Raw genomic sequence first — 20,816 nt, 5'->3', positions numbered from 1 at the left:
CACTTATGATCACTGAAAGAAGTGTGTTGGACAACATGAACCTCTTTTATGACTTCTGGAGGAGGAAATATGAGAAAAAGTCTGAGACCTGGTCATCAAGAAGATATTAATATTAATTAATTCCCAAACTCCAATTGCAACCAACCATTAATATGTTCATACTACCGCTCATCTGGCCAAATGCTTATTCAGCATCCAGGGAAAGAACAGCACTTCAAAATGTTTATTGTAAACTACAATAACTCAGTTATATTATTTAAAACAAAGCCTTAATTTCTGAATCCAGTCCGATCTCCATGTATTAATGTCTTTAGTGTTGATTATAGTTGATTATGGTCAATCACATACCTACTGCCTCAATTTTGCAAAGCTGTTCATCAGTAGTTTTTTATCCTCTTTCAGTTCTTCTTCTTTTTCTTTTTCCAGTTGCTCCCATTAGGGGTCATTAAAGCAGATCATCTGCTCATCATCTCACCCTGTCCCTTTCATCATCCTCTGTCACACCAACCTTCTGCATGTTCTTCACTACATCTTTCTCTCTGATTTTCTCCCCCTGCTGGCAGATACATCATTTCTCCAGTATATCCACTCTTTCTTCTCTGCATATCTCCAAAAATCTCAGCCTTGCCTCCAAACTGCTCAACATGAGCTGTCCCTCTTTCATATTTAGTGTTTTGGGATGAATTTCACTAAACTATTATTATATTTTTTTCATTATTACCTTGATTCAGTTGTTTAATAGCTATAGTAATAGTTTACCAAAATTCATCCGAATGACTAAAATGTCCCAAACATTTGTAAACTGTCAGAAAAGTAAAGAAAACCAGCCGTCAGTCGTCACATGAGTCAACTGTTTGAAAGCTCACAGACTCAAGTCCCAATCTGTACAGCTAAGAATTTTTGCTATCATAATTTGAGACACCTGAACTCCATGTGTGAGCATGAGATCAGTGGTGCAGCTCAGTCAGGGAAGCACTCTGGGATTTCTCTTTGGACGTACTCACAAGGGCTGTTCCCTCCTGAACAACAGTCAAACCTCAGAACTGCAGCTTCTATTCCAGTTCAGTGACTTTGAGTTGTGAGTAAAAAGTTGGCTTGTGTCAGAATTGAAGTCATTGTGTTTGAGCTTTTCCAGAGTGACAACTTTTCCTCATAGTTTCTTCAAAGTTTGATTCAACAACCAGAAATGCTTTTTGGATTCCTCTTCTGCCTGCGGTAAAACATGTAGTTAGGCTCTTCTCAGTGGGCTTAATAATTCTTTGACTTTGGAGCCTGCAGACCTTTATTGTGACCTTTATCCCCGTGTCATCTCTCACGGAAGTGTTAATTTAACCCCAGCTGAACTTTACTACTGCACCGAGACAAAGTGACCTTACCGACATTGTTGAGGGCACTGCCGGTGGATGGAGAGACCTGGAGAAGTCGTGGGTCAATGAACGGAGTGAAGGAGGAAGAAGACTTGTGCTTCTGCATGTTGTTACTAGACTGGCTCTGCAAAGAAGGAGTTTTGTAAAGGTTTAAGTGTTGTTTTTCAAAGACCATAAACATATGCAGATATTACGGACAAAGATAAATGGAAACACTTAACAACACAGTGCAAACACAGGCAGGCAAACTGAGGATTTTGGTATGTGTTGCATGCAAATACAGTGGACAATCATTCAGGAGGTAAACTTATAAACAGTGAAATGGGCAAAAATGATGATGAAGGCTAAAAAAATACGAATACTGTTGACAAAACAAATAAAAAACAATAACAACACAAAAGGGAAAAAAATGCCGTTTAAAAAGTATTTCCTTGGAAAACATACTTGCGGTTTCACTCCTAACTGCCATGTGTGCTACCATCTATTGTCTGGAGAATGTGAGAATATAGCTTGTTTGCTGAAAATAGGCAACATCAAGGCATACAAATTGATTTAAACGTTTTGAGGAGTGCTTTTAAGACAAAAGACAACCGCAGAGGACACTCTGGCAAAAAAAAAAAAAACCAACCAAAAAACTGAGCTAACAGATCTGTTGCGATAATAAATATATCAACAAGATATTCACAAAAATGCAAGCTTCCACCAACACCAGCATCTCTCTGTAGAGACAGAGTGCCAGAAGAGGTTAAAAGAGATTCTAAAAAGCTGAAAAACTAAAAAAAAAAAAAAAGAGCACTTATCTTATTTATTTGAATGATTTTAGTTGTTTTGGGGAGTTACAGTGTCATTGATGGCAATTATTATAAAAGCTCCCTTCGACACTCCTGTGCAAGAAATGAATACCCTAAGCCAGTGTCTGCGTTGGGACTTGAAGACATACCTCTGTGAGGATGCCAAGCTTGTCCAAGGGACTCTGTGGGGACATAGACGAGGGACTGGCAAGGCTGGAAGAGGAAGGGGAGTTGGATGCAGAGGAGGAGGGGGAGGAATGGTGGCTCTGCTGGATCAAGTCTGGGAGATGGTGGATGCGACCAGCAAAGCCATTCCTGTCCGAATGCTGTATGGGGTGATGATGGTGATGATGATGGTGGTGGTGGGGGCTGGGGGTGTGGTGAGCGAGGCCCTGGAGCGACACCGAGCCGGGGCTCGGGGCAAAGCCTGCATGCATGCCAGGTGTCTGCGTTTGGCCTGGGCCAGGGCCCGTACGCTTTCTGTTGTCACCTGCACTCTGGAAGTAGAAAGAGGGGTACACAGCTTTGGGTCTAGATGTGTTCCTGATGAGTTCAGGGGAAGGGAAGGTATTAGCTAGAACAAAGGGTACACTAGAGCGGCTATTCTACAGGCGGAAAGAAAACTCTTGTTAGCAGTTGATTACATGGTAAGATAATATTTTAAGTAATTTTGTGGCATTACTAAACTGACCTTTTGTAGTTTGCATTGGTCCTAAGTGTATGTGAAGATGACTTACGTACTTGATTCTTTTTCTGTCACCTGATCAAATGGCTTTTTAAAAGTTAAATGTCTGAAATTGTTCAACAATTCTCTGTATGCATTATTAAACTCTGTCAGCCTTTTATGCTTCATTTCTTAACACTGAATTGCTATCCACTGGCCAAAAAGTAAGAGAACATGATCAACGAAACATACAGACAAAACGGATAAACTGTCGGGGTATGAACAAACAAAATGTACAAATAAAGGGAAAGCATAAAAGGTATGAGGTGAAAAATTGGTGATTCTTTTTCCGATCTCCCAGTACCTGTCTGACAATCAGCGTGCTGTCTTTGCATGGCGTTGTGCCTGCATCACTCTCGCCCTCTTCGTGGACGATCATGGTTTTCACTGACTCCGTTTCTCCGTTACTCAGCCGAGAAGAACTGCAGGTGTGGGGAGGAGAAGTTCAACACAAACACATCATGTTTGGGCTCCAATATGGTTTTACACACCCGTGCAAGCCATGAGAAAAAGCAGCTTTATAAAAGACAGACACGGCACTCAAAGGTACTCTGCAGAGACGAAGGTGATGGTTGCCCCGGCCTTTACCCAGAGAGCCAACAAACAGCTTGCCTGACAACAAATTAGCCAAATGTCCTCTGCACATAGGTTCAAAGCAGTCTCTACTGTGCTCTAGCAGGCTTTCTACATCTCGCTGTAATACAGGTGTAGGTGAATGTGCTGACTACATCCATAACATGACTAAGCGTGACTTTAGTTTAAGTCCTGTGGCAAGTGCATCTTGATCATCTTGGGAATCAGAATCAGAATACTTTATTAATCCCAGAGGAAATTATGTGGTCACAGTTGCTCCAGAAGAGTAAGAACAATAACTAAATGAAATGAAATAATCCAATATATTACAAAATATAATAGAATATAAAAAATAGCTCCAATTATAAATATCCCAGTATATCACACAAATTAAATACATATAGATAAAACTGAGGTGATCTTATTATCAATACATTTGTTTTCTTTGTACAGGATGTGTGCAACTGCTGCAGTGTGTACTTGTGCTTTAGATGGTATCTGGACTTAGAGATAATTAAAGCTTAAATGTTGAATAGTAGTACAGCATTTGATTAAAAAAATAAAATGTGATTTGACTGATGACTGTAGACTTTCTGCTTTCTTTCATGCACACAAGCCTCTCCTCCACATTCATTTAGACAGGGCTGGTCTTGTCAGCCTGCAGGCATTACCAGGAGGGCTGCAGTCTGGCTTAACTTGCCTAAAAAGACTTTCAGATAAATCAAAATGCAGCTCTGCTAAGCAGGAGCATAATCTCATCCATTAACCCGAACCGATGCATTCTGCTCTGAAAGTGTAAAGCCTGCAGGAAAGTTGTGTACATACACAGCTCTGGAGTCCTCCGGGCCAGAGGTCGACTCTTCACCTGCCTCCTGATCCACCTCTTCATCGTCATCTTCGTCAGTGGTGTCCGATTCTTCACTGGAGGATGAAGGGTAATCTGTCACCTTATTTAGGGGGCGAACATCATCCACTGCACGCAGTTCTTTGGCCAGAGCCGTCAGGTCCTAGAAGCCGAGACATAAAAGGTGAACCGTGTATGAACGCTTGTTTTAACGTGTTCAGTCATTCTTCCTCTGCTGATGTATTGTCCGTTCTTCATCACTGCATATTACATGCAAATAGCTAGGGGCTCTACGTAAGATTTGCTGTTAATCTTTCTTAAGCAACACAGGAAAGAGAAAGCTGCTGGAGAAGAAGAATGGTTATGGATGTGCGCCAGCCGATGAGAAGCCAACGGAGGAGCAAAGCCAAAAGAGAAAAGAGAAAAAAAGAGATGACTCCAGAGCAGTACACCTGGTGCTCCTCAAGCTACAGTAGGTAAGGTTAGTGGATTAATTCTAATAATGAAACAGTTGTTAGAGCTGCAAAGATGAAAAGTTAAACCAGCTCAGAAAAATGGTTAATTTATTAAGTTAAGAGAAGTCATGAGTTAAAAAGACCACCGCTGAGGAAGAGACTGCTGAGAAGAGAATGCAAATAATACGTGCAGTAGATCCCTTCAGCCAGTGAGCTCAATCCAAAGATAAAACAAGCATTTCTTAGCCTGATCAGACCAGTCAGTTTGGTGGAGTTTATTTTCATTCATATACCCACACACAGAAAGACTGAAGCAGCAAAATCCCTGTCACAATTTGTTAATAATCACACTCTCCATCTATCTAACTGCAACTAACTGGAAGCAACACATTTAACAGTCACCACGCACACAGAGTTTAACTAAACCCATCCCGCCTAGTGAGCTACTGGCTAGTCAGCTCCGAGTCCACTCTCACCGCTGATCTGTTCGGCCTGAGCACGTCCCTCCTCTCCTCTGGTTTTTTCCCAGCATTCTCTGGCCGCTGGAGGGGTGAACCCTCCGATTTAGAAGAGGCTAAAGGAGGTGGAGGTGATAAGGTCAGCATGTTGGAAAATGTTGGAATAAAATCTACACGTTTAACTAATGTTGTTAGTGATTTCACCTACATGTTATTACACACTTTAGCACAGCTATGTTTTGAGGTGATTTTTTAGTTATATTGTCCACCTCCTGCATGTTTCTAATTGCTGACTTGGTTAACGTATGTGTGAACTCACAGCGGGCCCTGAACCTCTCTCCTGAGCCACAGTGAGAACCGGGCTGAGAGCTGGAGTTACTGGAGCTGCTAGAGGAACTGGAGCCTCCGCTGCCACTATTACTGGTCGTTCTGGGAACCAGTTTCTCCACTCGTTCCCACAGCAGCCGAGGCTCCGCTGCACTGCAGAGGCAACAGAGTCAAGAGAGTCAGGTAAACTATCATAGATACAGAACCTTTTAAACAGCAAATTAAAATGTTGTAAATAGAGCACAGCTAATTTAACTTTTTAAATTTGCTAAGTATTACTGACATGTTATTGGATTATAGTTAAAGTTCTTAATGAGCAGTGCAAAAACGCTAAATACTTGAAAGCCTATTACAGAAAGCCAAGAGTTTTAGATATTAAAAACAGCACTGCAGGGTAAAGAGGAAGGAAGAGAGATGACACTCCATGAAAAGGTTTGTGGTTTGGAAATAAAGAGAGACACACATTTACACACAAGTACAGAAGTAGAGACAACAAGGTTAGACAGCTAGAACTATTACATAAAGCCTCCCACACAACTCCGCAGACTGGGACTGTAACAGCACAGACAGTGAAGACGCTGAATTAATTTGTCAGATCCATCACTAAATGAAGTGTTTTTGCACAGCCTTTGTGAAAGTCTTTTCTTTCTGGATGTCTTTGTAATTGCAGAGTTGAAAACAGGAGACTGGATTCAATGTGCTTCAGAGCACGTTGAATCCAGTCTCCTGCTTAAGACACTAGTGGAGTGCCACAGGGTACTATTCTGGGCCCAGTTCCTGTCATTTAATGAATTATATTTTTGTTATTTCAAAGATGTCTCATATGTCATACTACACAGATGCTTTTTAAAAATAGCCAGCTTGGCTTTTCTTTTCCAAATATCACATATCTAGAATATTATTCACAAATGTCAGCCATATCTTTTGAAGGGCACGTTTCCAAATTTTGATTTTTTTTGGAAAAGAAAAAAAAAGACTGCAAGAAGAAGAACGCAGTAGTAAAGCAAAGAAAGGAAACACATTCACACAACACAGGTTACGAAAGTTTACCTGGCAGCATTGTGTTGTGCTGCGTGGCTGCTGTGTGCGGCGTTGCCAAGGTGATGAGGCGAATCTCGCCTCGGCAACACTGGGGACCTTGATGTAGTCCTGACAGGAACCTTTTCATGATAAAAACAGTAACCAGCTTACAAATACACACATTTTAAGCATGGATGTACTGCCATGTGCCGTAAATATGCAAATAACATATTTTTAAACTTCACCATCACATGAGTGTGTCACCATTATAATCCATAGGAAAACTTCAGAACTAGTAGCTATACCACCACATGTCAGGCTGACTAAGGTAAACACATTATTTGGCTGGACTAATCATCAGAGATCCCTTTTGATTTTTCTGATAACTCACGACTCCCAAATAGAAACAATAAAATGGTATAAAACTTCTAGTTTTGTATCCCTCGATGTTGCCCAGGGTTCAATAGTTTGCTTAATTACTGCACCGATTATCGTCAGTTACATTTTCACAATTACTATCTGTTAGCTTCTGCAGGCATTGAATAAATCGTATTAAAAGATTCATAACCTTTACTGTTTTTGTAGAGATACCTTTCAGTCGGTGATATAAAAGTACAGATTGTGTGTAATTAATTCAGGCCCAGAGATAAAAGCTCCAGTCAGTCAATTTAAAGTCTGACTTGGCAGTAAAATTACACCTAAAGCTCAAAAAATGTCCAACAAGTAATAATTGTCACATATTAGAAGGATATCAGAATTATCAGGGGGAAGGTGTGAGTAACTGAAGTGTTTTAGTATTCATGAGTTTAGCCAGCATAAAACACAAGTGTTAAAGAAAAAAAGTAGCAGGGAAGGCTTTGGAAGCTGGACAGTTGGTACACATCTTGTAACGAGCTTAAATTTTGTTCTGGTATACTGTCAGGATAAGTAATCTTATTATTTTTAATGTAAGGGGAAGTAGACTGCCTTCTAATAGAATACACAATAACTGTGTTCACATCAGAATTTGTTAACAAACCAGACTAAATTAAACAGCTGGGTTTGTTTAAACAAGGCACCAACAAGCTCACATTTCGATGATGACGTGACTGAAACAAAAACACAGGATCTATGCGTGCTGCATCTCTGCTGCATCTCTGCTGCTCATGAACTGCGCATCTCTGACATGACTGCCCGTTGTGTTCTTACAATATCTAACTTGAAATGTATAAATGTACGTACGACAGTGTGGGACTTTTTAAATTACGCTTCCACAAGCCCCCACAAAACAATCTTCTGGACAAGCCCCACCCCGCCAACTAAAGCCTTCATCATAGTCACAGGTCACGCACGTGAAGCACATTTTCCCCTAAATCAGTCACATGTAAATTCAGTGAAGCCAACGCAGAGGAGAGCAACACAGCCATGCACAACAGAACCTTCAGCCATTTATTTATTTAAGAGTTTAAGTTAGGGACAAAATGGGAACAGTATGAACTGATGTTACTGATTGGTCAATCTTTTCTCAGTAGCATTTTCCTCTATTTTAAGGCTGAACCTGCTTGTGAGGTCCACCATTGTTTACTTGAAGCTTTCCCATTGTGTTTCATTGACAGGGTGCATTCTCTTAGGAAACTACTGTCTTCTTAAGGCTTACATTCCTCATCTTGTTATTTTTATGTTGTTTTGCGGTGGTGCAGCAAAAGTCTAAATTAGTGTGGTGAGGGAAGAAAAAAGCAACATGAGGCAGACTGTCTCGACTCGTCCTATAAGTGGAACAACAGTTGAGTTATAGAAAGGCCACAGATTAAATGTTGTGATGCATTTTAACTAACAGCTATTTTTGCATGAACATGAAATTTCACCACACAGAGTAACTTCCTCTTTTGTCAGATATTGTGTGCAAAAATTGGACTAAAATGCCCTGCAATATCCGATTTCCTCACATACAGTGGATATTGTGTTTCTTGGTCTCCATACCAGGAACAAAAATAACAGCTGTTTAAATTCTGATATTGTATTAAACAAGAGGTGGGAAATCATTACAGTAGACTGTCTTATTCAACTACTGCTACCACACTGGGCTTCTTTCTTCTAGTCCTTACCCTCGGTGGGACCTCCGCTGAAGGGGCTGGTTCATATTGCCTAGGCTGGGGATGGGGGTGTGGGTCAGTGCGAGCAGGCGTTGATGATGAGGATGATAATGGTGATGATGATGATGGAAGGTGATGGCGGGATTCGTGGCTGTTTTGAAGGTGGAGATTTTCAAAGCTAGGAGTGAGCGGCTCTGTGCAGGAGTGCGATCGCGACACAACAGGCGGAGTGGCAGTGGAGGAGTTTGATGAGGCCACGCTGCTGCTGCTCTTTAAAGCAGCCAGATGAGAACGAACCTTGCGGACGACACAAAACAGAACACAATGGGGGAGCGCAGGTCAGTCTGCATGCAGGGTAATCGGACAAGGAACAAGCTCAGGGACTGCAGGGTATCTTAAGGGGTTTGTCACATTTGAGCTAATGTTAGTAACACTAACATTAGACTTCTCAAATGTGGAAATCAGGGCGATGCAGGTCCTACTGGTTATTGTAAGGTTATTTTTGGTCATTCATAATTAGATGTGGAGCAGTGAGAGTGGTCTTAGAGCACGAAAGGATCCAGCAATGAGCAGAAAGTAAAAAACAACAAAGAAAAGCTGCGATGACTTAACAGAATGACACATCCATACACTGCAGCTGTCATTTAGCTCCTATTTGCTGCCAGGCTTCAGCTGAAGAGCTCTGCTGCATATTCAGTTGGTAAAGATGTAAATGAGAGGATATAATTAAATGATAGATTTATTATATTGCTATTAAAGTAGATGGAAGATGGCATGTATTTAACCTTTTGCTGCTAAAGTATTCACTTTTTCCAGTGGCATTAAGTTCAATCAGGGATTCTAGATGGAAATGTTCTTTCAGCTCAGATGCAAGGATTTTCAGTCTTGGTCATTTGTGCACAGAGCATTTATGATTTATAATAACACACTGTGTCAGAAACCTGACGTGGCGAGTTGATCTGACAACTTGGCAGAGGCCAACACAATGTTAACAACCACTGCTCTGAAATACTAGATTGTTTTAACGCCACAGACGCTGATTTCAGTTCAATCAAAATCAAAGAAGAGCTGTAGATATTTTAAAGGCACATCTTTAAATGACTCGAATCTTTGCAAATCCCCTTAAGAACCCAAGAGTGCAACAGGAGGGGAGAAAGAGCACTCGTGAAATAGACATATCTGCACGTCATACCTATTATCACTTGGGCCACCCTTTTTTTTTGGAGAGCAGAAATTTCACTGTAAAAGCTTTTATCTTAAAAAAAAAGGGTAGCCTGGATAAATCAGGGAATGACACAAAATATAAAAGAAGACATAATGCACAGGGAATGGAGAGATTAAGCTGAATTGATCCAGGAAAAAAATATCGAGTCATGCTTTTACTGGCTTGGCTTTAATCAGCTTTTTTTTTTGGACACTTTAGTCCTTTTGATATACTGCATGGTCCTTTTAGATTACCTTCAAAAAATTATCTATGAATCAAACATGGAGATGATGCATGAATAAGGAGTAAAAACAGGCTGACATGCAAACAGGCGTGCCAACAGAACCACAACGGTCCACGCAGCATGCACACATTCATGGCTGGGAGTGGAGGAAAACATGTGACTTTGATAGTGGGCACTGCACATCCTGCCTTTCACCTTATTCATAATCACCATCTTAACCTTAACTAGTTTTTTGTTTCCATATTTGACAGCAGTGAGATTTCTTTAGGAAGGCAGCTAATACAAACACCTTACACTGGTCTTTAGGCATCATGATATGAGACCTTTGTGTGGTGAATACTCTATAGGCTCTCTGTTAATGAGAGTAATCCACTTTTAACATTATGGGTTAATAACGCTCTAGTGAATTACATCGTCACACCCGCGGCCAACACAACCCCCATCCTACTGAATAACAGCATCATTTCTATATAATGTAATCTGTGTGACATATCCAAAACAGATTGACTTATATGAACTGTGATTATTCATGCTTAGTGTGCTCAATCCTTCACTGGGAAAATGACTAATACTGCCTGAGTCACCCTGCAAAATTTGGATGCCCATGAATTATGAATGTTTTTAATCACCAACACACAATAAGGAGTTACAGCATGTAGAGCAGAGATCTTCAAACCCCCCATTACAGCATCAGGCAAATCCCATAAACACACACATTTGCACACCTTGTGGTAAACACACATCTGGTGAAAGGGCTTTTGTTTGCATTTACATATTGGGAGGACAACTTGTCAGTCAAAGAGTTAATTATGGCAGAAGGTTGGACTTGGTTGATTTTCATTACCACAGGGAAGCTGGGTGAAAAAGGGGAGATTTCTTTCCAAATCAGTCAAGAGTTTTATGCTGTTCCACATTTTAGCTGGTTAAAATGAGGGAAATGAAATAGAGGTAATAACAAGCCCGAGGCTGAAAAGAGTCATGAGAAGTTCAGCAGCAGCACACAGTTGGATACATTATTCAAATGAAACGACCTCAAAGCTAAAGATACAATCCATGAAGGGAGAGAAAAAAAGCAGAACAACTCCTAAACTGAGAAACAATGAATCTTCCAAAGTGCAAAGATTTCGGTTTTCCTCGAGTCACCTGAAGGAGAAACCTAATGAATTATTATCAGGGGGAAAAAAAATAAAAAAATCACAGATAACAACTTGAAGCAATGAGGCCATTCAGGTTATTAAGAAGGTAAATGGACTTTTCGAGTAAACCAGCATTTTGTGAAACATGAGCTTTTCAAAGCATGCATGCAAGGGTGTATAATACATTTCAGCATCTTAATCCATTCAAAGTTGGCAAGGCAATTGGGCAATATAAGGCTGACAACATACTCTAAACCAGGGGTGCCGAACACATGGCCAGAGGGTCAGAACTAGCTCTCCAAAGGGTGTGTTTCAACTGTTCATCAAAGCTCGAGACCTGAGTCATTATTAATCTTACAGACAAAGATGTTAACTATAGGTTACAATACCACAGTGACATAAGGTGGTTAAGCTTCAGCTCTTTGATTTATGACAGTAATGTTTCATTTTAGTGACAGTGAACTGACTGGAGGAAGGAGGAGGGGAAAACTGAATAAGTCATTACGCTATGACTTTACTTATCATGCCCACTGCAGATCACGTCTGGTACACTGTGGCCCAAGAACTAATAACTCTCGCCCTAATTTGGCTTGTTCACATAACTGAATGACAGGTTAGCAGCCATAAAGTCCTCAGGCATGCTCAGCCCGACCAAGCTCTGCTATTACTTACTTCCATGTAGAAAAAGGGAAGTTGATATTACAATCAGATCTTGTGTCATGCAAACAATATGAAACTGTCAAATAAATAAATATATATATATATATATATATATATATATATATTATTTATTTATTTTTTTTAAATCTATAAATCTTTTTTTAAATTCTGAACTCTGTAGCCTTAGCAGCTACATTTTCAGTTTAGCAGGACTACATGCTGTGCTGAACAGATAAGAGATCAGATCACTTTCATGTTCTGACGTAAGGTCTCTCAATCTGGTGTTTCTGCAATAAATTTTTTAATTTTTTTCAATGCTGTCATCCTTAACCCCATCCCCTGCTCAATATGCTCATACACAGCAAAATCCTTTAAGATGTAAATCACCAGTGGACTGCTCCTAGTCCACACCAACTCACAGCTGTAAATGTAAAAGCAGAATAGTTTAAGAGAAGAAGTCACTCTTACCTGTGGTTCCACAGGCCGGTGCATGGCCTCAGAAGCAGAGTTCCCATTGGGGTATGAAGACTCAGATCGTGGCGGCACCGGAGGCTGCTGTGGTTTGGTCTGAGCTGACTGGGGAGAACCCTGGATGTTCTTCCGATATCGCTCGTCAGCCTAAGAAGGACACGTGCAGACAGCAGTATTAGCAGCAAGTTGAGAATAAAGGTGGATGCAGGTCAGTACACAAAGAGGAGAAAAGACAGAAGCCATCAGCCGCTACAGTTTGTTAGTTTCTTCCAACAGAGAAGAGGTGATTTGTTCTGGCAGTAGTTCAAGCACATCAGAAAGTTATCTGCTGATACAGGCACACCAGCAGGGACAACAAAGCACCTCCTCAAAGGCAGCAGTGTTATTGGCACCGCAGAATTCCCACATCCCTACGAGAAGGACAGCAATTCCATGACCAGCAAGACTGTCATGCACTTTTCATGTGGAGAGAAGACATTCACAAAGGAAAGGTTAGGTCACACGCTGAGGTCCAGGACACGGTTCACCATAGAAAGTCAGATTTTGAGATTTTGTTTTTTTTGGTTATTCTTCAAAATGGATATTTGGATCTCTTTTCCATTTGTGGATTTTTTTTTCTTCATGTTGCCACTTTATCAGAAACTTTGTGATTACAGTGTTATCATTACAACAAAAATGATGGCTGAATTATCAAAAGATGACTATCCTGTTTGTTCCACCAGTGTTAGGGCGTCTGAGCTGTTTTGGCCAATGATGTGCTTTTATTTGGCTAGCGTCTCTGTCATTATCCTTCCCAATAGGCACTAAAAAGGGATACCAAATGCCAAAAAGATGAAAGAGACTGTAAGTCACGCTGAGCACTAATGAGGTGGCTCATTTTTATTAATGTGGGGACAAGGACTACCGTGAGGATAATTAGAGACCAGTTGTGTCCTTCTTTAGAGGGAGGAGCTGTTCAAGTGAGCATTTCACTGCAAACTCACGAGAAAAAGCTCAAATGACATCTGCTCATACACTGTAAACAGAACGCTGACATAGCCACCATGACACCAACGTTTGGATTGTCATTTTCACTATCGATGTCTTGTGTTTTTGAAACTAGATGATAGGAGCAAGGGGGTGGATCTGAAAGAGAAACCAGGGATTTTAAGTTGTACCCTGATTTATCATCTGCTGTACTTGAAATGGGGCTATCATTTGCAAAGGGAGCATCAAGATTTATTTAATAAAATGTGAACTTGGCAAGCAAGACCCTAAAAAACTGGTTACTGAGCTCATGCATAAAGGGAGAAGTAGGTTCATTTTCTCACAGGCTTCTGTACAATCTTATTTATCTTGCAACCAGAGGAGTTGCCCTCTGCTGGCCATTAGAAAGAATGCACATTTAAGGCACTTCAACATTGGCAGCCCTTTTCAGGCTTTTTTTCCTATGAGGATTTCACAAGTATTGGAAATTAGCAATACTATAAACTATGTGCAGCACATCAGTTTCATGCTCCATATTGGACCTACGTTAAACATTATTGTCCCTTTTGTTTCTCTCTCTCTCTCTCTCTCTCAGTTAGCCCTGTTCCTGCTACAGCTGTCTCTGGAGGAGCTGATGCTTCTCCAAAGTCAGCTTGAAAAGACCTATAACTTCACTTGCTTTAAAGATTTGTCTCAAGTTGAGTTCAATTATTAAAACTTCATATTTAAGTTCACCTAGATAGATAAAATAACTGCTGATGGTCCTGTAACACAGGCATGTATGTGCGTCATGGACCTGTTTAATTATTAGACGTGAGTTTAGAAACAGTCTAGCTACAGAGCTCGTCTACAAAGCCATTCATCCCACACCATCAGCTCACCGTCACCATCTACACACGATACACTAAAGACAGCGGGAGTGAGTATACACAAGCAAAGGAAGCATTTTACAAGCAGTCACTGTGACTGATCAGCTAACGAGGTTCACCTCTCTGACTGGCTCAGAGTCAGGGGCGGGGCCTTGAAGGTCAGCCACTGGTAGCCTGCTTTCTGTAGTTTTTTCCAGACTGGAGGCTGGACTGGGCCGTGTCTTCTCACTGTCAGTGTTCTGTGGTTGTTTTGTTGTTTCCTGCTCAGGGGCTTGCAGAGGCTTTACCCTGTCGGGTTCGGGGTTCTGTGGGGGTTTGGGGGTCTGTTGCTGGGCTGTTTTGCTACTGTCCAAGTTCTGGTTTTGCTGAAGCGACAGCAGGTAGGCCTGCTCCTGCTGCAGCTGTCTCTGGAGTTTCTGAGCTTGCCGCTGCTCCTCAAGCTCCCGCCATTTGTACTCCTGAGTACAGGGAGGGTCAAGTTGAACTAAAACCGCTAGCACACAGAGGCTGGTCGACACTTACTATGTCCAAAAAAGTTATTTTTGGTACTTTAAGGGATTAAGGATCCATTTAGATGACCCCATACAGTTACACCAACCATCAGTTTGGAGTCACATGCCAGCAGTGACTGCAGGAATACGACTGTATGAAAACTATTGTGTAGAAGTTAGCATCAGAGAAGGAGAGAGCACTTTGTTTTGAAAGGCTCTTGGTGGTAATGGCATTATAATATTGCAAGGCTTTTAACTCATTTGTTACTTTCAATACATATTATTTATCCTTATATTTAAGGATATATTAATATTTATTATATATCCTGTAACTGTGAGCAGTGACATCACAGCTGTTAACAAACATGGCACACATAGCTTTATATTCTAGTTTCTATTAGGGTGAGTGTCTCAGGTCCTAAAAATGTTGAATGCACCCTTTATGACTGAAACATTGCTAATTCAACTCACAGTGTGATTTGACTGTTTAAAAATGTGCTCTGTTAAAACATTGAGTTTCAGGCTGAATCAGGCTTTAGTGGAGAATTTAAATGGGAGGAGACTCTGAAATTTAAACAAACTGTTCAACCCTCTTCAGTCTTACACCTCACCCTAATGATTTTCCTGCAGTCTCAAAAAACAAAAAAAACAAAAAATTAAACAATCTGATGGATACTGGTGGGGGGGAAAATGTCCAACTGCACGCCTGTTAGACTGCTGTGGTGAAAAGCAATTAAACCAGTGAAGCATTAATACAGTTTTATGCAGTAGGGCAGTTGTGCCCATTGCCAGAGGCTCCATCTAAATATAGGCTGTTAATTCAAACATGTAACATTCATCCCTATAATACAGCTCAAAGTAAAATGTTTCACAGTTTAAATAGAAGTCAGCTTGTTTTTTGACTTTTTGAATGGTGACTATGCAGGAACCACATGGTCAGAGATTAAGTAATGGTTGAAACTGGAAGTGAGGATGTTAACGGTCATATCCTTTTATTATGTGAATATCCGCTCCAAACCCCAAGAGAAACAGAATCCTTTAAAAAGAAAAAGAAAATAACAACATGGTTTGAGTATCAGTATCGCCTCCCCTGACCCTTTAACATCTGGAAGAGGGGAAGCCCTCTCTTTCCGTGGGATGACTAGTTTCCTGCTGATGACATCACCATCACTGAGAGGCTCGTAAACATCCTGACTTCCCCGGCAAAATCTGAGAATGCTCATTATACTCTGACCTCAACCGTTAACGGCTCCCCTCGGCTTCACAAAAGTCACAATTTATTTCTAAAAACTTGATGAAGTTTAGCACAGAAGGCAAATGGACTCAGGAAAACTCATGTAACGGAGGAATAAAGTACCTGCGTTAAGAAATTTAACAACCTGGGAGCAGAATCTTTAAACATAACCACTTGGGGGATGAAAGCAGAAACAGCATTAAGCTCATTTAGATTTTTTTTAAAATGATAAAAGGGGGAAAAAAATGAAGTTGAATGTGACTCACCAGAAGCATGGCCTGTTCATGGAGGAGCTGCTGTTGCAGGATCTCCAGGTGCCTCTGCTCCTCCTCCAGCTGTCGACGTATATACTCCTGTCAATCAGAGTCCACAGCCATTAGTTAAATATCAGAAAGGTAGGTTTAAAAATCCATCCAAATTAATCCAAATCCTAATTAAAGTTTATAAAACAAATCTTTCAGTGTCTTGCCCAGTTGATTCCCTCCTACCTGCTCGCGGTCAGCCCTCCTCTTTTCCTCCTCGGCCCTCCTGCGCTCCTCCTCTTCTTTGCGGCGTCGTTCCATCTCTTCGATGCGCCTCTTCTCCTCCTGCTCGCGCCGGCGCTGCTCACGCTCCTGCTGCCTCCTCATCTCGCGCTCACGTCGTTGTTGCTGGAGGAGTTAGAAGAAAAAAAAAAGCAAAAAACTGCTCATCGTCCTAGTTCTGATTTTGTCAAGTCATACGAGACACTGACCTCATGTTTCCTAATCAGTGCTGAACTAGAATCTGCATGACTGGCACAGTATTAATATTTTAATTTGACCTGGATTGGTACGAGAAGCAACGTGAGACCACAAAGTGTGCGACTCACACGAAACGGTTAAAACCCTGTTCAAACATTCAGCACACTGCTGTATAGCGCACATGGTTATTGCTCTGAATTTTCCTCCATAACGATAACTGCCTTTGGTGCCACTCGAGTGGCAGCGTCTGGGGCAGAAAGATGAAGCCGCTCTAAAAGTGTATAAAAGTGGTTCTTTGCCACACTCAACCTCACACACTCCTATGCTAAAAGGCCCAACATTACAGCATCTTTTGGCTTAATCTAAGGCTAACCAATGGGTTAGTGGATAATCTTCATGTTTTAGATAAAGTCTGCGGTGTCACTGTGATGGGACTCCACAAGTGTGTCTGCTTCATCACACCAAGGAGATACATAGTGAAGGCTGCTTATAGAAGTTACACCCTTCAAAGCAAAACAATCAAGAGGCTCAAGAGAATCAATTTTCAATCATTTTCTGAGTTCAGCTATGTTAAGATTTCTCTATCACACAGATATACAAAGATAAAACCATGAATTTGACAGAAGAGCAATCTGAAAGTATGAACCAGCAGGTTAAGGCTGGGTAGGAGCTTTTTAGAGGCCATCAAGGATGAATTTTAAACCCTGCTGGGTTCAAAACAGGATGAGTTATAGATTAATTTGGAATGCACTGTTGCAGGTCATCTCTTTAACTATTTTATTCACAGCTGTCAAGGATTTACACAGCTCTACGAATGTGGCTCAGAGTTAGGATTTTAACAGCGATCCAAACTGTGGTGTGGTTTTTTTTGTTTTTGTTTTTTTGATGGGGGTTTTGGGGACCTTTTAAACTCAGTTTGCAAGTATTTTTGAACAGATAGACATCAGTATAGGTTGTGGCAAAAATGTCTTATTTATGTGAGTAGAGAAAACATAAATACTACAGAGGTGTATGAGCTGGACAGACAAGTAAGAAGACGATAACATGTCAACATTTCAAGGACTGCATTAACACTGGATATCTTAATCAGTGTGAAAGTTCAGGCCTGACAGGCAGCGTGTTTTTTGTTTAAGCTTGGCTCTCTAAGCAGACACATGAAGGAATTACACTGATTTCTGTCTGTGAGCGAGTTGTGACAGGGTGCGGGGAACGCTGCGGGACTTCAGTTCACGGATTGCGTACGATGACGCATCGTGTTTGCACAGATTCTGTGCTCAGCATTCAAGCTTCCAAACGTGGTGATCTATCAGAACAGGAGAGCACATGTACGCCGATATTTCACTGATGTGGCCGGCGTTCAACTGCGGCTTCTCGCTGTCTGATTCATCCACAAGCACCGTCATGAATCAAAAACGGAGCCTTGAGCTGTAAGTGCAGTGGGAAAACACGACCAGAAATACAACTTTTTTTCTCTCTCTTCCCACAGAGGCCTTACACTTGTGCAGTGCAGTGAATTTATATGTGCTCAGTGAATTTTTGAGTGTGTTTAAATTTGCTTTTTTTTGGGTGGGCGGGGGGTGTTTCCCCAGTCCCTCTTTTAACATTTAGAGCTGTCTCTTCTCCTTTTCTTCCAGAGAATTTAGTTCAGTCCAGTCCTGTCCAAATTTATAATCATCTATTTGAAGCTTCCTCCCTACACTTCCTTTACTCCTCTTCGGTGTTACTGAACATTTTTCTCTCTCTTCTTAAGAACAGAGGATGAAGCCAGGTTCAGAAAAGTGATTATAGCTCAAAGAGATAACAGGATAATTACAGCAAAGGTGTTCAAATTCATTCTCTGGGGAAACCAATTAACTTTTTTTTCCACTCTAGTCAAAAATTGATTTTGGAGCATTATATGAAATTATCAAGTACAAAATCTAACCGCTATCCCCCCCTGAGTAAAACAGCTTTAATCTTGTTACACCAACATAATGTACACACATATTAACTGCAGCAGACAAACTGGCTGACCCCCCAGGGTTCAGTGCCCAAACAAGATGAGCTGAAATCAAAGGAACAAGGAGTTTTCTACTTAGTCATTCTAACTTTCTGCTGAATTTGTCACTTTGAAAATACAGCAAAGTGTTACTGAGTCAGATCTGTTGAATTTTATGTTTTTTAATTTATAATTCAAAGCCCAAGAAGGACCAACAGTCAGTTCCAAATTTTATTGAAAATGACACGAATCAAAGCCGAAAAGATCACTCAGTTAGCAGTTCTCATTGCCAAAAGTCTTGTTTTCACAAGTCAAATTACTTTTATAATAAACCACGAGTGTCAGAGGTGATGTGTGACAAGTATAACGTCAAGAGTGAAAGGGAAGATTTACAAGACAGAAGTGGGATCTGCTTCGATGGATGGTTTTGGAGATGGTGGCACTAAAAAACATACAGCAGGTGAAGCTTAATGTGGCAGAGTTGAAGATGTAAAGATTTGGATTGTGAGTGAAAGTGACAGTATCAGCTCAGGTTCAGCAGTTTAGAGGCAAAGTTAGAGAGGAAAGGCTGAGATGGTCTGGACATGTGAAGAAGGAGGACAGTGGATAATGGAGGAAAAGGAGAAAAAACTACAGAGGTGGTTTACAGATGTAGTGAAGGTGGACATGCAGAGGGTTGGTGTGGCTGAGGATGAGGATGTAGCGTCCTCTAATGGGAGTAGTCAAAAGAAAAAGAAGAAGTAGTACACGTGTGAGCAGTAGTTTGGATATTGTTGCCATGATAAGATCTAAGACTGATCTTTTGATCTTTTTATGATGTCAGGATTGTGTTACATAATAACCTCAATCAAGATTTATTGGAGAAGCAGATGAAGTCAAATGGGTTAGAAATGTCTTTTCTTGGGCCTGAGAGTACAGAATCATGTTATCCATAATCTAAATAATATATTTAGCATAATAAATATATTAAGTTTTTTCCTGCATCAAATGAGCCACATCAGTTTCTTAGTATTTTAAACAAATATATAGAAGGTAACTCTTAAGAAAACTTCAGAAAACATCCAAATTTACTGAAAAACCTTAGGTTTTGTAAAAACAGTGATGCCATTCATTTTCATGGGAGAACCTCTCTGTGTACAAAACTTCATAAATAATTCAAATCTTTCCCTGCAACAGGATTATTTTTAGTCCTATTTTAGTCCTCCTAAACTTCCAGGGTAAATGCTTAATTAATAATAAATAACTTATATTTAAAATATGGTTTTTATTTGTGTGTTTAGGCAAATTTACATCCTTCATTTTCTTTTAGGAGGTTTTTTTTCCTCACAGATTTTGCCAACATTTTTCTGACTCTGTGACACAGTGTGGTCAGGTCCGAACTTTCAGCCTTAAGACTCACTCAAATACATGACTCACATTAAGCTGAACCTCCTGTGCAGTGGTCACAAACAGGCAGGTTAGCTATGCAGACCTTTTGGTACAGGCTGTAAATATACTGACTTCTGCTGTGTAGCTGGGCATTTTAACATCTATGAGGATTTGTCAGGTTGTCCTGCTGGATTCTGTTCTGGTGATATCACCACTTTATATCTCAGCAGTTACACTGGATTATTACATTACAGGCACACAACAGTCAAACAGCAGTCTATCGCCTCTTCTAAACACACCGTCTTACCACAGCACTGTGTCTACTCGATTAACATAAAAATTCTATTAATTTGTTATGAGGTTTCCACCTCCTCCAGCCGTCTCCGCTGCTCCTTCTGCTGCTCGATACGTTTCTGCCTCTCAGCCAGCAGCTGGCGCTTGTACTCCTCCTGCTCACGGAGCTGCTGCTCCTGGAGGAGCTGTTGGCGGCGAAGGGCCTCCGAACGCTCCTTGTTCTCCTGCTGCAGACGTATGAAGTCACGACGCAGGGTCGACTCGCCCGGCACGTTGACTATGGAACTGTACAGATGACCCGATGAGAAGGATGTAGAAACTGACCCGTATGACATCATAAATACTTTTCATATCAGCGGTGTAATCATGCAACCTTGTGCTACACGAGTACTGAGGGTGTAGCGTGCATATGTATGTGTCTAAATATAAAGGAATCACTAAGATGACTCCAAAAACACGGTCAGAATTCACTTTATGATGTTTAGCTTATAGTAAAAAGCTAAAACTATGTACTGGAAATTGTAAAACAATTTTGATGGATGGATAGA

At 40.8% G+C, this 20,816-nt stretch overlaps 1 protein-coding gene across 6 annotated transcripts in view; it reads right to left on the bottom strand.

Moving 5' to 3' along the window:
* Positions 1 to 20,816, bottom strand: part of LOC100703199 (mitogen-activated protein kinase kinase kinase kinase 4) — a 98,840-nt gene that overhangs the window by 16,688 nt on the left and 61,336 nt on the right. The window contains exons 12-24 of one of the 6 annotated variants that reach the window (XM_005475394.4): positions 20,343 to 20,553; positions 16,395 to 16,556; positions 16,173 to 16,259; positions 14,301 to 14,639; positions 12,344 to 12,493; positions 8,644 to 8,928; positions 6,590 to 6,699; positions 5,532 to 5,692; positions 5,231 to 5,328; positions 4,281 to 4,462; positions 3,187 to 3,304; positions 2,308 to 2,655; positions 1,377 to 1,491 (exon numbers count right to left, since the gene is read on the bottom strand). In XM_005475394.4, coding sequence (XP_005475451.1) covers positions 1,377 to 1,491; positions 2,308 to 2,655; positions 3,187 to 3,304; positions 4,281 to 4,462; positions 5,231 to 5,328; positions 5,532 to 5,692; positions 6,590 to 6,699; positions 8,644 to 8,928; positions 12,344 to 12,493; positions 14,301 to 14,639; positions 16,173 to 16,259; positions 16,395 to 16,556; positions 20,343 to 20,553 — 2,366 coding nt within the window. The remainder of the gene's footprint in view (positions 1 to 1,376; positions 1,492 to 2,307; positions 2,656 to 3,186; positions 3,305 to 4,280; positions 4,463 to 5,230; positions 5,329 to 5,531; positions 5,693 to 6,589; positions 6,700 to 8,643; positions 8,929 to 12,343; positions 12,494 to 14,300; positions 14,640 to 16,172; positions 16,260 to 16,394; positions 16,557 to 20,342; positions 20,554 to 20,816) is intronic. The other 5 variants (XM_019353102.2, XM_005475395.4, XM_005475396.4 and 2 more) reach the window with 5 other exon arrangements.

Source organism: Oreochromis niloticus, linkage group LG16, assembly GCF_001858045.2.
Source record: "Oreochromis niloticus isolate F11D_XX linkage group LG16, O_niloticus_UMD_NMBU, whole genome shotgun sequence".
NCBI classification, from domain to species: Eukaryota; Metazoa; Chordata; class Actinopteri; order Cichliformes; family Cichlidae; genus Oreochromis; species Oreochromis niloticus.
The sequence above is the reverse complement of the archived record's forward strand: the minus strand, read 5'-3'. Positions and strand labels throughout refer to the sequence as shown.